This window comes from Lepidochelys kempii, chromosome 1 (assembly GCF_965140265.1).
Source record: "Lepidochelys kempii isolate rLepKem1 chromosome 1, rLepKem1.hap2, whole genome shotgun sequence".
Classification (NCBI taxonomy): Eukaryota; Metazoa; Chordata; order Testudines; family Cheloniidae; genus Lepidochelys; species Lepidochelys kempii.
Window position 1 is genome coordinate 209,012,215 of NC_133256.1, and position 18,739 is coordinate 209,030,953.

The window sequence follows — 18,739 nt, forward strand, 5'->3', positions numbered from 1 at the left end:
GAAAGGTGCCCGCGGTGGTAGGATCCTCCCTATAGTAGTATCCTGGCAAGCTCCTGTGAGGGTTGGAGCTGATTTGGGGGATTTATTTCCTCTGATTCCAGCTGGTAGCTTGTCTGAGCCCCTTCATTGCTCAGTCCACGTGACAATTGTTCCCTATTCTTTCCAGCGGCGGGGGCAAAGGGGGTAGGTGGTTGTGCAACTCCAACCCAGCCCCCAACTCAGAGCGGAGCTGCTGGGCTTGGCCACTTGCCATATTACCATAGTGTTTGTGATAGAGGTGCATACACATATACCAGTCTTCGGTGAGCGGGATAGAAGGGAGTGTGTACCAGGTGTAACTCAGCCTGAGTGGAGACAACCCCCTGGCTCACATCAGTGAGAGACCCAGGGGGCCCATCCCCCACGCAGGGCCTTTGAGGGGGATCGGGAGGGGCTTCCAGAGCCCTTGCCCTCTCCCTGCTTGAAAATGTCAGAGCCCCTGAAAACAGGTTCCCCCAATAGAGGGATCCCCTCAGACACCTGTGTGCTTCCCCTCCCCACATTCTTCTCCCCACTGTGTCTCCAGCTTCCTGGGGGATTCTGTCTTCATGCTGTTGACCTTTTCCAGCCCACTGTACAGCAGAGGGGCTCATGCGGGGGTTCACAGGAGCCAAACAAGCAGGTACAGAATAAACCCCATTGAGAAATGTGATGATCCCCCTCCCTGCCATAGCCCTTCAATCCTGGTTTATAATACTCAACTATTACATTCATAGAATACAGCTCCTCACATACAGCTCTAACTATGCCTATTAGGGGTAATCTGCAACCCTCCGGCGATTTCACTCACCAGCGTCCCCCATTCCCAGACACATAGGGCATGCTACTTATTATTATTTGTATTACAGTAGCACCCAGAGGGCCCAGCCAGGACCATGGGTCCGTTGTGCTGGGCACTGAACATAGCGACAATCCTCTTTCTATTCCAGTCAGCCCCTGCCTCTGTAGCTCTCCTAGTACCCCTCAGCCTTGATGGCTGGGCCCGTGCCCTGGGTGCCTTGCGGTATCTATGTTTGCGGTTACAGTGTAGCTGGTAAAAAGAACAGGAGGACTTGTGGCACCTTAGAGACTAACCCATTTATTTGAGCATAAGCTTTCATGAGCTACAGCTCACTTCATCGGATGCTCAAATAAATGGGTTAGTCTCTAAGGTGCCACAAGTCCTCCTGTTCTTTTTGCGGATACAGACTAACAGGGCTGCTACTCTGAAACCTCTCAGTGTAGCTGGTGAATCCAACTTCCTGTGTCTCGTCTCACAAACTTGCACGGGATTCATGGGTTGGAGTCCCCCTCTGCCTCCGCCTTGCACAGCAAGTGGGGGACACAGGAAAGATCTGTGAGCGATTGGCTGTCTGGGGCTTGCGAGAGGCGAAGCCCCCACCCCCTGCCTTTCCTTTGTAGGATAGGGAGTGCAAGAGAACAGCCAAAAATGGGTGTGGGAGGAGGGAGGCGCGCAACCCAGCAGCATTAGGGCTGCACGTACACTGCTCTGTGCTGCCCTCCGCCTCTGATTTGATACTTTCTCAAAAGGCTGGGCCCAGCAATTACCATACGGGGATCTATAAAGGCCAGGGCAGCGAGCCTTCCTCCCTTTACCTTCCCCTTACTGCAGGCGTGCAGGTCAGAGGCAGCCCCCAGGTAAGAAAGGGCTCACCACGATGTGGAGCCGGCAACTGGGGAGGCCTCCCGCTGCGCTCCTGGGCAGCAAGGCTGGCCGCTCTGGGGTGGCGGAGTGCGGGTCTCGGGCTGCTGGAGGAATAAAGAACGTGCTGGCCAAGAGCGGGGGCGGCTGGATTCTGGGGACAGGCAGCATCTCGCTGCCCTGCTGGGAAGGGGGCTGGGGCCGGCGTTAGGTCGGAGGGCGCTGAGAAGTTGCAGGGGCAGGTGCACGTGAGGCTCTGGCTGAATCCGGAGTCTCCTTTGTGCTCAGACGGGACAAGCAAAATGGAGGCGCAGCAGGGGCCGGGGGGGGGGGAGGGCTCTGTTACCGGTACTTGGTGTCCCAAGGGGGGCTTTGGGAAGGGGGGCGAGGCGACAAAACCCGATGGGGGCGGCGGGGGGGGGGGGTAACTGCCCGACGTGCGCTGCAAACGAGCCGGGAGTGGAGCGTGGCGGGAGCTGGTGCTGGCCAAGGCAGGAGGAAGTCGCCCTGTGACCGAGTTGCTCTCTGCGGGAAGGCCCCAGCAGGTTTGGAGGCCCCAGCAGGGCGCCTGGGTCCCGCCCCGCACGCACGCGTGGGGCTCCGGTGCTCCGACCCCCACACACCCAGTCCCCGCCTGGAGGGGCTCTCCGGCCCGGCGCCGCGGCTTAAGGGCCAGTTTGCTGGAGACCTCCACCTCCCGGCGGGGGGAGGCGCAGGCTGGGGCCGGGCGCGTGGCTGGGGGGTGCGGGTCCCGCTGTCCTTCGAGGGTGTCTCACCCCCGCCCTCTCCGCAGGAGCATCGCGGCAGAGACACGATGGTGAAGGTCGGAATTAACGGGTGAGTCTCGGCGGGGCTGCCCCTAGGGGCAGTGTAAGGCCCCAGGGTGTGGGCGGGGAGGGGAGGGGCACGGGTCTCTTTCTGTGGCAGCGCTGGGGGTCCGTGGGCGGCAGCCGCCGTGGCCACCCCCTGCCCCCTTGCGCCAAGGGCGTGGCAAGGTCACCTGGGCCGCGGCTAGCCTGCCCGGCCCCACCCTGCAGCGGCCTGACCCCCGGGCTGGACAGCGGCTGTGGGCCCTTGGCGGGGCGGTGCTAGCCCGGGTGACTCACGTCTCCCTGCGGCTGCTGGGGGGAGGGGGGCTGTGAGTCACCTCGAGCAGGAAGCGCCGCTGCACGGCGGGCTCCAGTCTCCGCCCGGGAAGGGCGCCAGGGTATCGCGTGTCCCCGCTGGGCCCGGGGAATGTGACCTTTTCCTGCCGCGCCGCGGAGTAACGGGATCCAGGGCCCGGGGTAAATTTAGCGCCCGACCTTTGGGGGCGCGGGCTGGAGCAAGTGGCGGGGGGAGGGGGGCTGCGGTTCTGTGTTAATCTCTGCTCGCCCCTTGCAGGGCTGCAGCGCCCTGGGGACCCCTCCTACCTCATGGCCTTTGCGCCTCCGGGCTGGGAAACAGCAGAGCGTCGGGGTCTCCTTTGTAGCCCCGGGTCTGAATCTGGGGCAGCTGCTGGAATGAAGCCAAGTCTGAGCTCCCCATCAGAACAGGGGTTCCCTTCCTGAGCCAGGGTGTGCACCAACCAATTCTGTTCCTCTCCTAGATTTGGCCGTATCGGCCGCCTGGTCACCAGAGCTGCCTTCATCTCTGGCAAAATCCAGATTGTAGCAATCAATGACCCGTTCATTGACCTCAACTACATGGTGAGTGGGACCCTGATCTCTAACTCTGAGCTTGCTGTGCGTGGCCTGTGCTGGTCCTCTACCGCAGTACCCCAAGGGTGGGGAAGGAATGCAATTATCTGACCTATGGATTATATAGTTTCCTGGTGAAACCCAGGGGATGAGAGATCAGATTAATAGGACAGGGAATTCTCAACTGAGCCAAGCTCAGATGAGCAAGGTCACTATAGGTTGCAGCAAACTACAGCCGCCGGGTCCCGTGGCTATAAATCAGGATTGAGGGGCATGAACAGAGCTATGGGTGGGTTTTGAGGATTGAAATAGGGGAGCTTTGAGAATGCAGCCAGCGCTCGACTTCCATCTGTTTTTACTCCTAGGCTTACATGTTCAAATATGACTCCACTCATGGTCGTTTTCATGGCACTGTCAAGGCTGAAAATGGAAAACTTGTGATAAATGGAAACCAAATTACCATTTTCCAGGAGTGAGTATGACTCTTCCTCCCCTTTCCTTTGGAGCTATGGGAGAGGGCATTTGACAACCCTGCAGTTCCTAAACTGTCTGTCTCCTTTTAGGCGTGATCCTGCTAACATCAAGTGGGGAGATGCTGGAGCAGAGTATGTTGTAGAATCCACTGGAGTCTTCACCACCATGGAGAAGGCGGGCGTGAGTGATGGGTCACATCTGGCTTGGGTGTGGGAGGAAAAAGGTGTAGGGATCACTCCCTCCCCTGCAGGTGCAAGTGGGTATGTACAGACTTATCCCTGCCTGAGGATGTATTGCAGTAGGATTTGGGGGGGGCAGGGAGGGCAAGGTGTCCCAAATGTGCTGCTTTACTGGCGCTGTAGAGGACTCTGTTAATGTTGGTCTGTCTCCCTCAGGCTCACCTGAAGGGTGGTGCTAAGCGTGTCGTCATCTCTGCTCCCTCAGCCGATGCACCTATGTTTGTGATGGGTGTCAACCATGAGAAATATGACAAGTCTCTGAAAATTGTCAGGTGAGGATGGGGGGGATTAGGGTTGAACCTGAGGTGCAGAGCTGACTATTACCTTCTCATGTGAGCATGTGTGGGGGAGCTGAGTGATCCTGCAGAGGGACTGCCTTCTGTGGGGTGGGCCCTGACTGCCTCTGGCTGACTGTGCCTCTTATCTCTTCCAGCAATGCTTCCTGCACCACCAACTGCCTGGCTCCTTTGGCCAAGGTCATCAATGACAACTATGGCATAGTGGAGGGTCTCATGGTAGGTGATCTGGAGGCACAGAACCCCTTATTCCTGAAAACCCCCCACACCAGCTCTGTTTGTGGGGCAAACCACAGAGCTCTGAAGGATGCCTATCTCCCAAGACTTTCCCCAGCCCACAGGTTTGGGTGGAGAGGGATGGTGGCTGTGAACCATAGAGCAGGAGAGACAGCCTCCCTATGCTGCCTGGAATAGAGGAAAAGGGAGGGTTGGCGGGAAGAATACTTTAGTTTAGTGTGATGAGGCTCTGTGTGGATGTTGATTCTATTCTAACCCCCCACACCCCCTTTTAACTTCCAGACCACTGTCCATGCCATCACAGCCACACAGAAGACTGTGGATGGCCCCTCTGGAAAGCTGTGGCGTGATGGCAGAGGTGCTGCCCAGAACATCATCCCAGCATCTACTGGGGCTGCTAAGGCTGTGGGCAAGGTCATTCCGGAGCTGAATGGGTGAGTGTCAGTTCCGTGCATCCCTTGTTTTGGGGCACAGGGACATCAGAAGGGGCAAGGAACCTGCAGCTGGCCCACTTTGCCCTAGTAGGATATGCGGAAGCCCTGATCGGGGGCAGAAGCCTGTTCTGATCCATTTCTCTCTCTCTCTCAGGAAGCTCACTGGAATGGCTTTCCGTGTTCCAACTCCCAATGTCTCTGTCGTGGACCTTACCTGTCGCCTGGAAAAACCAGTGAGTATTGCAGGAAGGGGACCAGGCAGGCCCTGGAGCAACTTCCCTGTACCCCCAACGCTTCTGTCAGATCCTCAACCTATGGGGAAGGGAGCAGCTGCTTTTCAGTCTCCATCCTATTTGGAACTAGCCCCTTGTTGCTTGCTTGTTGTGGCTCTGAGAGATTATGCAAGGGGCTGCCCCTGTCTGGTGTAGTACCTGGCATAACTAGATCCTAGCTATGCATCTCTGCTGTGCCGTATTAAAACTGTGGCTGCAACCTTCCCTGGGAAGCAGCTACCACTCCATGGGGCCTGGGATGCTCTGACTTCCGTTTGTCACTCTCTCAGGCCAAGTATGATGACATTAAGAAGGTGGTGAAAAGTGCCTCTGAGGGGCCTATGAAGGGCATCCTGGGATACACAGAGGACCAGGTAAACTCTCACCATTGTTTAATCAGATTTGGGGTGGGGGGGGGAATGGAGTGAATACCTCCTCACATGATGGGAAAAGGGAAGCAACCTTTTGGGACATCAAATACTCAATAACCTTTCCTCCCCCTGGGAGTGTTCATGGATCAGGGTGTCAATAACATCGTTGTGGGATGGGGGGGATGGAGTTGAGGACAAAAGGGGTGTGTCAGTCTTTCCATCTTCCCTCCCCACTTGTAGGTTGTCTCCTCTGACTTCAACAGCGAGACCCACTCATCCATCTTTGATGCGGCTGCTGGCATCGCTCTCAATGATCACTTTGTCAAACTGGTCTCCTGGTATGGAGAAGAGAGGCTGTGGGGATGCCAGATTTGGAGGGTTGTTTCTCTGGGATAGGTTGGGAATCCAGGGGAGACTTTGGGGGCACTTAAGGGCAAGCTTTGCATTCTATCCCTCTATTGCCTCCAGATGGAATTTTAGGTGGAGAACACTTTGCGGCTGGCAGCAGAATTTGGTTGGCAAAGAGGCAGTATCTGCCTAGGAAGACCTCAGATACTAGGGGGTCAACTTCACTCTGTATGAACAACAGCAGTTTCCAATCTTTCCCAGCTGGGGGAAGGGAGGTTGTTCTGGAACTTGGTGGGGGGGGGGGGGGCGGGAACTCCCTGTGGGAATGCATAAGGGGTCTGCCCACCCCTAACTGCTCCTTCTCTGCTTCTGTCACCAGGTACGACAATGAGTTTGGATACAGCAACCGTGTTGTGGACTTGTTAGTTCACATGGCATCTAAGGAGTAAACCAGGTGCATGGATCAGCCTGTGCCTGGGGAATGAGGTGTGGGGGAAAAGGATCACTAGAGGCCCTTGTTCCTCCCACCCTCTCCTCACCACCACTCAGCTCTGCAGCAAGAAGCCAGTTCTGTTCCATCTGTCTTCCCCATTCCTCTACTTTGTCTCTGAAGCTTGGGGGAGGTGGAGAGGCTAACAGAAGCTGACCTGTTTCTATACCACATTTTCTTAAATAAAGTAATAGCTATCCTAAAATATTCCTGTCTGTCTGTCAGGAGAGACCACAAAGGGCTCATAGCATGTGTTGCTGTGGCCACTGATATAGCCTGGGACTTTTCCACCACCCCAAATGGTAGCTACTGGCCAGGAAATACAGCTGTTGTAAACTAAGAATATTTCATACAAGACTAAAATTAAGGTTTAATCCAAGCAGTCAAAACTTGGGAAATGGCAGAAGAAAGGTTGTGCAGAGTGTGGTTAGATTTTTTTTTTTTTTTTGAGAGGTGGGGTGGTGTCCCCTCTATAGGCTGCCCTAGTCCTGTACACACAGCTGGCATGGTAGACTTCGAGGAAACTGCCCAATGACCACAAGATCTGTTAAGCAATGGAAGCACCCAGCCAGGTTTGTCAATGAAGCATAGTACTAGTGTCCCACAGACTACTAAATGCACGTATGCCTGTAACGTATGCCTGTAACAATGGACCAGCTCAGTGAATGGCGGGACTTTCTGTTCCTCCCTAGGCCAGACAAAGATACTCCCTCTGAGATACATTTTTATATCCAGATGCAAACAAGTTAGTACTCCCCCTCTAATGTAGTTACTGCCCCTAATGTGGCTAGTTATTACCCATTACCTTGAATGTGTTGGTTTAATTAAAACACTTCTATTACATACTATCCGCCTGACCTTATCTTTTAGCAGGGGTCAGTGTGTTCCTGCTATTCTTGAGGAATGTTTCTGTACCATCCTTGATATCAGGATGTTTTGGTACCCCTTAATATCAGGATGTGTTTGAGAGTACTTTGTGACTAGCACTTCTTAGGAATGTGTATTTTTGCGATATAAGCCATGTTCTTGCCAGATTCTGTGAGCAGGCCCTGCCTCCTACCAGGCCTCTGATACAAGGGTTTATGTTTCAGGCTTTCTTCCTACTATGCAGGGAACCTTAAATCTGCCTTTTAATGATAGTCAAGCTACATGATCATATATAGTGCCTTTTTTAATCCATAAGCCCTATGCTTCGTTCATTCAGAGCACATGAACAATAGATGAGGTGGGGTTGTATGAATGAAGTTTTACTACAGTTCTTGTGTAATGCTGGGCCTTAACTTTCAGGGGTGGCTGCTAATTGTGTTCTTGTCAGTATCACAATTGACAAGGAAAGCTTGACTTTCAGAAGTATTGATTGAACAACTAACTGAAGTCAGAGTGGCAGGTGCTTAGCAGTTCTGGGAAATATCAGACCCTGGGTCTGCCAAGTTGGGCACTTATACAAATATTTAGCCTTCATCTTTTTTCTCAGTTGCCTTCTAAAATACTTGCCTTAATACTGCTAGAAAGCAGGGAAGTAAATTCATTAATGGGGTGAAGTACTTTGTGTGACAGGTTTGATCACAGAAACCCTCTTGGGGCTGCCAACTGATGTGCCAAGACTACTTCTGCTCCTGCTTTCCCTGCCAGCTTGGGACTCCAGCACCCTGTCTGGTTGAGCCAGGCACCCCAGTCTGCTCCCACACAGATCCAGGGTCTGAACCACGCTGCCCCAAAGCTTCAGACTTAACTGAAAGCAGCTTAAGAAGTGTTCCTGTCTTTAACACTCAGATGCTCAACTCCCAATGGGAGCCAAACCCCAAATCTGTTTTACCCTGTATAAAGCTTATACAGGGTAAACACATAAATTGTTCACTCTCCGAAACACTGATTGAGAGAGATGCAGAGCTGTTTGCCCCCCCCCCGTATTAATACATACTCTGTTAATTAATAAGTAAAAAGTGATTATATTAAAAACAAAGTAGGATTTAAGTGGTTCTAAGTAATAACAAAGTGAATAACCCAGCAAAGCAAAATAAAATAAAACACGCAAGTCTAAGTCTAGTACAGTAATAAAACTGAATACAGATAATATCTCATCCTCAGATGTCTCAACAAGTTTCTTTCACAGACTGGATGCCTACCGAGTTTGGGCACAATCCTTTCCCCTGGTACAGCCCTTGTTCCAGCTCAGGTGGGAGCTAGGGGATTTCTCATGATGGCCGCCCCTTTGTTCTGTTCCAACCACTTATATATCTTTTGCATAAGGCAGGAATCCTTTGTCCCTCTGGTTTCCTACCCCTCCTCAATGGAAAAGCACCAGGTTAAAGATGGATTCCAGTTCAGGTGACATGGTCACATGTCACTGTAAGACTTCATTACCCACTTACCAGACCACAGGTATACAGGAAGATTTACAAGTAAACAGAGCCATCTACAGTCAGTTGTCCTGGTTAATGGAAGCCATTAAGATTCCAAACCAACCATCAATGGCCCACACTTTGCATAACTACAATAGGACCTCAGAGTTATGCTTCATATTTCTAGTTTCAGATACAAGAGTGATACATTTATACAAATAGGATGACCACACTCAGTAGATTATAAGCTTTGTAATGATATTTCAAGAGACTTTTTGCATGAAGCATATTCCAGTTACATTATATTCACACCCATTAGCATATTTTTATAAAATCATATGGAATGCAATGTCACACTTGGCTATTGTGGGTGTCATGAAACTAAAAGATGTTCAGTGTCAGGTTTGGATGGTGTATGATTAAGGATGTGGCACTACCTCTGCAATGGAAACAAGCAGCTATTAAATATTTCATGCTCAGTCCCCGATCACGATCCATCCTGTGTAAGACGTGAGATGGGAGGACAGTACAATATATCATGTAGCTAGGTATTGTCGCTTTATTTGGTTATAACATTCCAAAGTCAATCATCCCAACTAGAAAAAGTTGCCTTTGTAATATTTGGTCCTGTTGTTCATATGTATTAGTGTAGTTTAAATTTGTATGATCACCTAGATATAGAGCTGCTAGATAGTATTTCTCTTATCTTAGTTACACAAGTAGCTCCTGGCCTCATTTACTATCCACCATCCAAACCATGCCCTGAAAACATAACTTATTTTCACAGCTCACATGTGAGCTAAGAGGTATATTACTATGCTCATGTTGCAAAGAAGGGCTAGTGAGGCATAGCTTAAGGCAAAATATATCCACTAATTTTGGGTACCTGATTTCATTCACCTGAGTCTTGAATCTTCAGAGTACTTAACATTATCTTTCACTTTCTATGTGCCCAGCACAGTGCCTATTGACCTCAGAAGTGAGTGCTCAGCACTTCTGCAGATCAGAGCCCAAGATCTCAAATTAAGCGTATGAGGGGAAGAACTGCCTGCCCTGTGAAAGGAAGGCGTTCTACAGCCTAGTCTAATTCATCACACATCCATGACTGTCTGACTGACCGAGGCTGGGGTCCTGTGGAAAAATTAGTATCTAATCATGTAATTAAAGATTTGATGCTGTGGGTGGGGGTGGGGGTCACATGTAACTTCAATTCTGGAATTTCCTACCATCTGAGTGCATAACGATACACGCTCAGCTATACTGAAAAGTGGGGTTGCAATTTTCCTAGGCTTGCGAGAAGGGAAACAAAACTTTCATTGTAATAGCCGTGTTAGTCTGTATTCGCAAAAAGAAAAGGAGTACTTGTGGCACTTTAGAGACTAACCAATTTATTTGAGCATAAGCTTTCGTGAGCTACAGCTCACTTCATCGGATGCATTCAGTGGAAAATACAGTGAGGAGATTTATATACACACACAACATGAAAAAATGGGTGTTATCATACACACTCTAAGGAGAGTGATCACTTAAGGTGAGCTATTACCAGCAGGAGAGCGGGACGGGAGAAAACTTTTTTGTAGTGATAATCAAGGTGGGCCATTTCCACCAGTTAACAGGAACGTCTGAGGAGCAGTGGGGGGTGGGGGATGGGGGAAATAAACATGGAGAAATAGTTTTACTTTGTGTAATGACACATCCACTCCCAGTCTCTATTCAAGCCTAACTTAATTGTATCCAGTTTGCAAATTAATTCCAATTCAGCAGTCTCTCATCGGAGTCTGTTTTTGAAGTCTTTTTGTTGTAATATTGCAACCTTTAGGTCTGTAATCGAGTGACCAGAGAGATTGAAGTGTTCTCCAACTGGTTTATGAATGTTATAATTCTTGACATCTGATTTGTGTCCATTTATTCTTTTACGTAGAGACTGTCCAGTTTGACCAATGTACATGGCAGAGGGGCATTGCTGGCACATGATAGCATATATCACATTGGAAGATGTACAGGTGAACGAGCCTCTGATAGTGTGGCTGATGTGATTAGGCCCTATGATGGTGTCTCCTGAATAGATATGTGGACACAGTTGGCAACGGGCTTTGTTGCAAGGATAGGTTCCTGGGTTAGTGGTTCTGTTGTGTGGTTGCTGGTGAGTATTTGCTTCAGGTTGGGGGACTGTCTGTAAGCAAGGACTGGCCTGTCTCCCAAGATCTGTGAGAGTGATGGGTCGTCCTTCAGGATAGGTTGTAGATCCTTGATGATGCGTTGGCGAGGTTTTAGTTGGGGGCTGAAGGTGATGGCTAGTGGCGTTGTTATTTTCTTTGTTGGGCCTGTCCTGTAGTAGGTGACTTCTGGGTACTCTTCTGGCTCTGTCAATCTGTTTCTTCACTTCAGCAGGTGGGTATTGTAGTTGTAAGAATGCTTGATAGAGATCTTGTAGGTGTTTGTCTCTGTCTGAGGGGTTGAAGCAAATGCGGTTGTATCGTAGAGCTTGGCTGTAGACGATGGATCGTGTGTTGTGGTCTGGGTGAAAGCTGGAGGCATGTAGGTAGGAATAGCGGTCAGTAGGTTTCCGGTATAGGGTGGTGTTTATGTGACCATAGCTATTTCCCCCACCCCCCACTGCTCCTCAGACGTTCCTGTTAACTGCTGGAAATGGCCCACCTTCATTATCACTACAAAAGGTTTTCTTCCCGCCAGCCCCCCGCACTCCTGCTGTTAATAGCTCATCTTAAGTGATCACTCTCCTTAGAGTGTGTATAACACCCATTTTTTCATGTTCTGTGTGTATATAAATCTCCTCACTGTATTTTCCACTGAATGCATCCGATGAAGTGAGCTGTAGCTCACAAAACCTTATGCTCAAATAAATTGGTTAGTCTCTAAGCCCTGGTCAACACTAGGAGTTGAGGTCGAATTTAGCAGTGTTAAATCGATTTAACCCTGCACCCATCCACATGACGAAGCCCTTTATTTCGACTTAAAGGGCTCTTAAAATCGATTTCCTTACTCCACCCCTGACAAGGGGATTAGCACTGAAATTGGCCTTGCTGGGTCAAATTTGGGGTACTGTGGACGCAATTAGACAGTATTGGCCTCCGGGAGCTATCCCACAGTGTTCCATTGTGACTGCTCTGGACAGCACTCTCAACTCAGATGCACTGGCCAGGTAGACAGAAAAAGGCCCGCGAACTTTTGAATTTCAGTATTCTGTTTGGCCAGCGTGGCAAGCTGCGGGTGACCATGCAGAGCTCATCAGCAGAGGTGACCATGATGGAGTCCCAGAATCGCAAAAGAGCTCCAGCATGGACCGAACGGGAGGTACGGGATCTGATCGCTGTATGGGGAGAGGAATCTGTGCTATCAGAACTCCGTTCCAGTTTTCGAAATGCCAAAACATTTGTCAAAATCTCCCAAGGCATGAAGGACAGAGGCCATAACAGGGACCCGAAGCAGTGCCGTGTGAAACTTAAGAAGCTGAGGCAAGCCTACCAGAAAACCAGAGAGGCAAACGGCTGCTCCGGGTCCGAGCCCCAAACATGCCGCTTCTATGATGAGCTGCATGCCATTTTAGGGGGTTCAGCCACCACTACCCCAGCCGTGTTGTTTGACTCCTTCAATGGAGATGGAGGCAATACGGAAGCAGGTTTTGGGGACGAAGGAGTCAAACAACACGGCTGGGGTAGTGGTGGCTGAACCCCCTAAAATGGCATGCAGCTCATCATAGAAGCGGCATGTTTGGGGCTCAGACCCGGAAGTTCACCCCAATAAACATCGAATTGTTTGCACCTTTGGACTTCGGGTATTGTTGCTCTCTGTTCATGCGAGAAGGACCAGGGAAGTAAGTGGGTGAAGGAATAAGCCCCCTAACAGGAGGCAACATGGAAGCAGGTTTTGGGGACGAGGAAGATGATGATGATGAGGTTGTAGATAGCTCACAGCAAGCAAGCGGAGAAACCATTTTCCCCAACAGCCAGGAACTGTTTCTCACCCTGGACCTGGAGCCAGTACCCCACAAACCCACCCAAGGCTGCCTCCTGGACCCGCCAGGTGGAGAAGGGACCTCTGGTGAGTATACCTTTTAAAATCTTATACATGGTTTAAAAGCAAACATGTTTAATGATTAATTTGCCCTGGCATTAGTGGCTCTCCTGGATATACTCCCAAAGCCTTTGCAAAAGGTTTCTGGGGAGGGCAGCCTTATTCCATCCACCATGGTAGAACACTTTACCAGTCCAGGCCAGTAGCGCGTACTCAGGAATCATTGTAGAACAAAGCATTGCAGTGTATGTTTGCTGGCATTCAAACAACATCCGTTCTTTATCTCTCTGTGTTATCCTCAGGAGAGTGATATCATTCATGGTCACCTGGTTGAAATAGGGTGCTTTTCTTAAGGGGACACTCAGAGGTGCCCGTTCCTGCTGGGCTTCTTGCCTGTGGCTGAACAGAAATGTTCCCCACTGTTAGCCACGGGGAGGGGGGACGGGCTAGCCACATGCTGGGGGGAGACAAAATGCGACCTTGTAACGAAAGCACATGTGCTATGTATGTAATGTTAACAGCAAGGTTTACCGTGAAAGAGTGTACACATTGTTCTAGAAAATGTGTCTTTTTAAATACCACTGTCCCTTTTTTTCTCTCCACCAGCTGCATGTGTTTCAAGGATCACAGGATCTTCTCCTTCCCAGAGGTTAGCGAAGATTAGAAGGCGGAAAAAAAAACAGTCGTAATGAAATGTTCTCTGCGCTCATGCTGTCCTCCCACACTGACAGAGCACAGACGAATGCATGGAGGCAGACAATGTCAGAGTGCAGGAAAGCACAAAATGACCGGGAGGAGAGTTGGTGGGCTGAAGAGAGTAAGTGATGGGCTGAAGAGAGGGCTGAAGCTGAAAGGTGGCGGCAGCGTGGTGAGAGGAGGCAGGATTCAATGCTGAGGCTGCTGGCGGACCAAACCAGTATGCTCCAGTGTATGGCTGAGCTGCAGCAAAGGCAGCTGGAGCACAGACTGCCACTGCAGCCCCTGAGTAACCAACTACCCTCCTCCCCAAGTTCCATAGCCTCCACACCCAGACGCCCAAGAACGCGGTGGGGGGGCTTCCGGCCAACCAGCCACCCCACCACAGAGGATTGCCCAAAAAAAAGAAGGCTGTCATTCAATAAATTTTAAAGTTGTAAACTTTTAAAGTGCTGTGCTTAAAGAGCTGTGTGGCATTTTCCTTCCCTCCTCCACCACCCCTCCTGGGCTACCTTGGTAGTCATCCCTCTATTTGTGTGATGAATGAATAAAGAATGCATGAATGTGAAGCAACAATGACTTTATTGCCTCTGCAAGCGGTGATTGATGGGAGGAGGGGCGGGTGGTTAGCTTACAGGGAAGTAGAGTGAACCAAGGGGCGGGGGGTTTCATCAAGGAGAAACAAACAGAACTTTCACAGCGTAGCCTGGCCAGTCATGAAACTGGTTTTCAAAGCTTCTCTGATGCGTACCGCGCCCTCCTGTGCTCTTCTAACCTCCCTGGTGTCTGGCTGCGCGTAACCAGCAGCCAGGCGATTTGCCTCAACCTCCCACCCCGCCATAAACGTCTCCCCCTTACTCTCACAGATATTGTGGAGCACACAGCAAGCAGTAATAACAGTGGGAATATTGGTTTTGCTGAGGTCTAAGCGAGTCAGTAAACTGCGCCAGCGCGCCTTTAAACGTCCAAATGCACATTCTACCACCATTCTGCACTTGCTCAGCCTGTAGTTGAACAGCTCCTGACTACTGTCCAGGCTGCCTGTGTACGGCTTCATGAGCCATGGCATTAAGGGGTAAGCTGGGTCCCCAAGGATACATATAGGCATTTCAACATCCCCAAAGGTTATTTTCTGGTCTGGGAATAAAGTCCCTTCCTGCAGGTGTTCAAACAGACCAGAGTTCCTGAAGATGCGAGCGTCATGTACCTTTCCCAGCCATCCCACGTTGATGTTGGTGAAACTTCCCTTGTGATCCACCACTGCTTGCAGCACTATTGAAAAGTACCCCTTGCGGTTTATGTACTCGCCAGCTTGGTGCTCTGGTGCGAAGATAGGGATATGGGTTCCGTCTATGGCCCCACCACAGCTAGGGAATCCCATTGCAGCAAAGCCATCCACTATGACCTGCACATTTCCCAGGGTCACTACCCTTGATATCAGCAGATCTTTGATTGTGTTGGCTACTTGCATCACAGCAGCCCCCACAGTAGATTTACCCACTCCATATTGATTCCCGACTGACTGGTAGCTGTCTGGCGTTGCAAGCTTCCACAGGGCTATTGCCACTCGCTTCTCAACTATGAGGGCTGCTCTCATCTTGGTATTCTTGCACCTCAGGGCAGGGGAAAGCAAGTCACAAAGTTCCATGAAAGTGCCCTTACGCATGCGAAAGTTTTGCAACCACTGGGAATCGTCCCAGACCTGCAACACTATGAGGTCCTACCAGTCTGTGCTTGTTTCCCGAGCCCAGAATCGGCTTTCTACTGCATGAACCTGCCCCATTAGCACCATGATGCCCACATTGCCAGGGCCCGTACTTTGAGAGAAGTCTGTGTCCATGTCCTCATCACTCACATCACCGCGCTGACGTCGCCTACTCGCCCGGTATCGCTTTGCCAGGTTCTGGTGCTGCATATACCGCTGGATAATGCGTGTGGCATTTAATGTGCTCCTAATTGCCAAAGTGATCTGAGTGGGCTCCATGCTTGCCGTGGTACGGCGTCTGCACAGAAAAAAGGCACGGAACGATTGTCTGCCTTTGCCCTGATGGAGGAAGGGGAGACTGACGACATGGCTTACAGGGAATCAACAAAGGGGGTGGTTTTGCGAGAAACTGAGTGGCCCCCTCAAGGATAGAACTCAAAACCTCAAGGATAGAACTCAAAACTGGGTTTAGCAGACCGTTAATTTCACAGAGGGAGGGAGGGAGGAGAAAATGAATACAAAACAAATCTGGTCTATTTCTTGTTTTGAGCCACTTCATCTATCTTTATACATTTTGCTGGCAGCAGACTGTGCAGTACGACCGCTAGCCATCGTCAACACCTGGGTGCTCTGCAGAAGACGGTGCAGTATGACGACTAGCCATCATCTTCTGCTAGCTGCAGATTAAAAGACAGTGCGGGACTGAATCACCACGAGATGAAACAAGGGAAATGACCTGGCTGAGTCACTCCCATGTTTGCCCAGGCACCCCTGACCTCATTGAGGTCAGTTAAAAGAGCACCCAGGACTACGTCGATGATGGCTACCAGTCATACTGCACTGTCTGCTGCCAAAAGGCAATAAACTGCTGCCGTATAGCAATGCAGTACCACGTCTGCCAGCACCCAGGAGACAAACGGTGATGGTGAGGTGAGTGGGCTCTATGCTTGCTGTGGTATGGCATCTGCACAGGTAACTCAAGAAAAAAGACGCAAAACAATTGTCTGCCCTTGCTTTCACGGAGGGAGGGAGGGAACGGGGCCTGACGATATGTACCCAGAACCACCCGTGACAATGTTTTAGCCCCATCAGGCACTGGGATTTCTACCCAGAATTCAAATGGGCAGCGGAGGCTGCGGGAACTGTGGGATAGCCAACGCTCCGGAAGTCGACAGTTGCCTCGGTACTGTGGACACACTCTGCGACTACATGCACTTAGAGCATTTGTGTGGGGACACACATAATCAACTGTATAAAAACGCTTTCTACAAAACCGACATCTATAAATTCGACCTAATTTCATAGTGTAGACATACCCTAAGGTGCCACTAATACTCCTTTTCTTATTACTATCCATGTGGTTCATTAACAGGATAGGGTCAGTGGAGTGGTTTGAAAAATTATTTCACTTGAGGTAGTGAGGTAAGTGATACCAGTAACAAGCCGTTATCTGGCAGTGGAGGTGGATAAAACAGTTTGCCAGTAAGTTTCACAGCTTCTTTGTGGCAGTGGAGGAATAAAGAGACTCTGGAATATTAGATTCCCCTCTAGATGTTTGGAAGAGAGAATGCTCTAACAGTCATTGTCCCTTTTGCTCATTTCTTCTAGCTTGTCCTACTCCTTCCCTACAACTGTCTTTTAAAGAAGCCTTATTGAGGGCACAGGAACAAACCAGGCTGAAGTGCAGAAAGAATAGCAAATATGGCAGGCGACCAACTTGGCTTAACAGTGAAATCTTCGGTGAGCTTAAACTCAAAAAGGAAGCTTACAAGAAGTGGAAATTTGGACAGATGACTAGAGAAGAGTATAACAATATTGCTAGAGCATGCAGGGGTGTAATCAGGAAGGCCTAGGCACAATCAGAGTTGCAGCTAGCAAGGGATGTGAAGGGTAACAAGAAGGGTTTCTACAGGTAGTTTAGCAACAAGAAGGTGGTCAGGGAAAGTGTGGGCCCCTTACTGAATGGGGGAGGCAACATAGTGACAGATGATGTGGAAAAAGCTGAAGTACTCAATGCTTTTTTTGCCTTGGACTTCACAGACAAGGTCAGCTCCCAGACTGCTGTGCTGGGCAACACAGCATGGGGAGGAGGTGAGCAGCCCTCAGTGGTGAAAGAACAAGTTAAGGACTATTTAGAAAAGCTGGACATGCACAAGTCCATGGGTCCAGATCTAATGCATCCAAGGGTGCTGAGGGAGTTGGCTGATGTGATTGCAGAGCCACTGAAAATCCGTGGCTATTGGGGAAGGTCCTGGATGATTGGAAAAAGGCAAATATAGTGCCCATGTTTATAAAAAAGAAGAAAGAGAACCCGAGGACCTACAGACCGATCAGCCTCTCTTCAGTCCCTGGCACAATCATGGAGTAGGTCCTCAAGGAATCCATTTTGAAGATCGAGGGAAGTGATTATTCCCCTCTATTCAGCATCTGGAGTATTGTGTCCAGTTTTGGTCCCCCCCACTACAGAAGGGATGTGGCCAAATTGGAGAGAGTCCAGCAGAGGGTAACAAAAATGATTAGGGGGCTGGGGCACATGGCTTACGAGGAGAGGCTGAGGGAACTGGGCTTATTTCATCTGCAGAAGAGAAGAGTGAAGGGGGATTTGACAGAACAAGAAGCAATGGTCTCAAGTTGCAGTGGGGGAGGTCTAGGTTGGATATTAGGAAAAACTACTTCACAAAGAGGGTGGTGAAGCACTGGAATGGGTTACCTAGGGAGGAGGTAGAATCTCCATCCTTAGAGGTTTTTAAGGCCCAGCTTGACAAAGCCCGGGCTGGGATGATTTAGTGGGTGTTGGTCCTGCTTTGAGCAGGGGATTGGACTAGATGACCTCCTGAGGTCTCTTCCAACCCTAATCTTCTATGATTGTAACCCCCAGCTCCTTAGCCCTGCCCCATTTTCCTTGGCTAGTTAGTCTCTGCTTCCTGCCTGAGCCTTGGTCTTCCTCCCAATCTTTATCCCGAACCCCTCTGGCTTCTTATCCCACCTTACTCTCTACCCCTGCTCTTTACGCAGCTAGTTTCCCTATTCTCTCTACCCCAACCTTCTGGGTGCCTTGTCCCAAGGCTTACCTTTGTTCTCCAGGATGTCTGGGTGCCAGTGTAGGAGGAGCAGTGTAGGCTCAGAAAACTGCCTGCCCTGGGGACTGGGTGAGCAATTGCAGGGAAAGTCCTGCTTGTCCCCTGGGATGGAGCATGCCCAAAGCAGAGAGCATCTTTGGTTAAATTTAGCTGCCAAATAAGTCTCTTCTGAGCATGTGCAAACAGATTCTTCAGCAACTTAGAACTTGGTCAAACACAAGTGATTTTTCATCGGAAAAACAAAACCCTGAACCTTAAAGACCCCGCTGCTTCCAACTCCAGTTTCACACCATTACTCTAAAGTACAGAGGCTTTAACGAAGAAATGATTTTAATGTGGGCAAAAACATGTTTTCCCTAA

General features: G+C 50.1%; 1 protein-coding gene across 1 annotated transcript; it reads left to right on the top strand.

Annotated features, from left to right (window-relative positions):
* Nucleotides 1-1,545: 1,545 nt before the first annotated feature.
* GAPDH (glyceraldehyde-3-phosphate dehydrogenase) lies at nt 1,546-6,726 on the top strand. The gene is made up of 12 exons (XM_073311224.1): nt 1,546-1,677; nt 2,475-2,518; nt 3,270-3,369; nt 3,726-3,832; nt 3,924-4,014; nt 4,230-4,345; nt 4,507-4,588; nt 4,889-5,040; nt 5,195-5,273; nt 5,603-5,686; nt 5,924-6,021; nt 6,411-6,726. Exons 2-12 carry the CDS (start codon nt 2,496-2,498, stop codon nt 6,478-6,480), a joined length of 1,002 nt encoding a protein of 333 aa, XP_073167325.1. The 5' UTR covers nt 1,546-1,677; nt 2,475-2,495; the 3' UTR covers nt 6,481-6,726.
* The last annotated feature ends 12,013 nt before the right edge of the window (nt 6,727-18,739 follow it).

Excerpts from the sequence above, each read along its gene's own strand:
- GAPDH (XM_073311224.1), top strand. The coding sequence starts at position 2,496 with ATGGTGAAGGTCGGAATTAACGG. Across the intron at positions 4,346-4,506 it reads AAGTCTCTGAAAATTGTCAG|CAATGCTTCCTGCACCACCA; the intron begins GTGAGGATGGGG and ends TATCTCTTCCAG. Across the intron at positions 4,589-4,888 it reads GCATAGTGGAGGGTCTCATG|ACCACTGTCCATGCCATCAC; the intron begins GTAGGTGATCTG and ends TTTAACTTCCAG.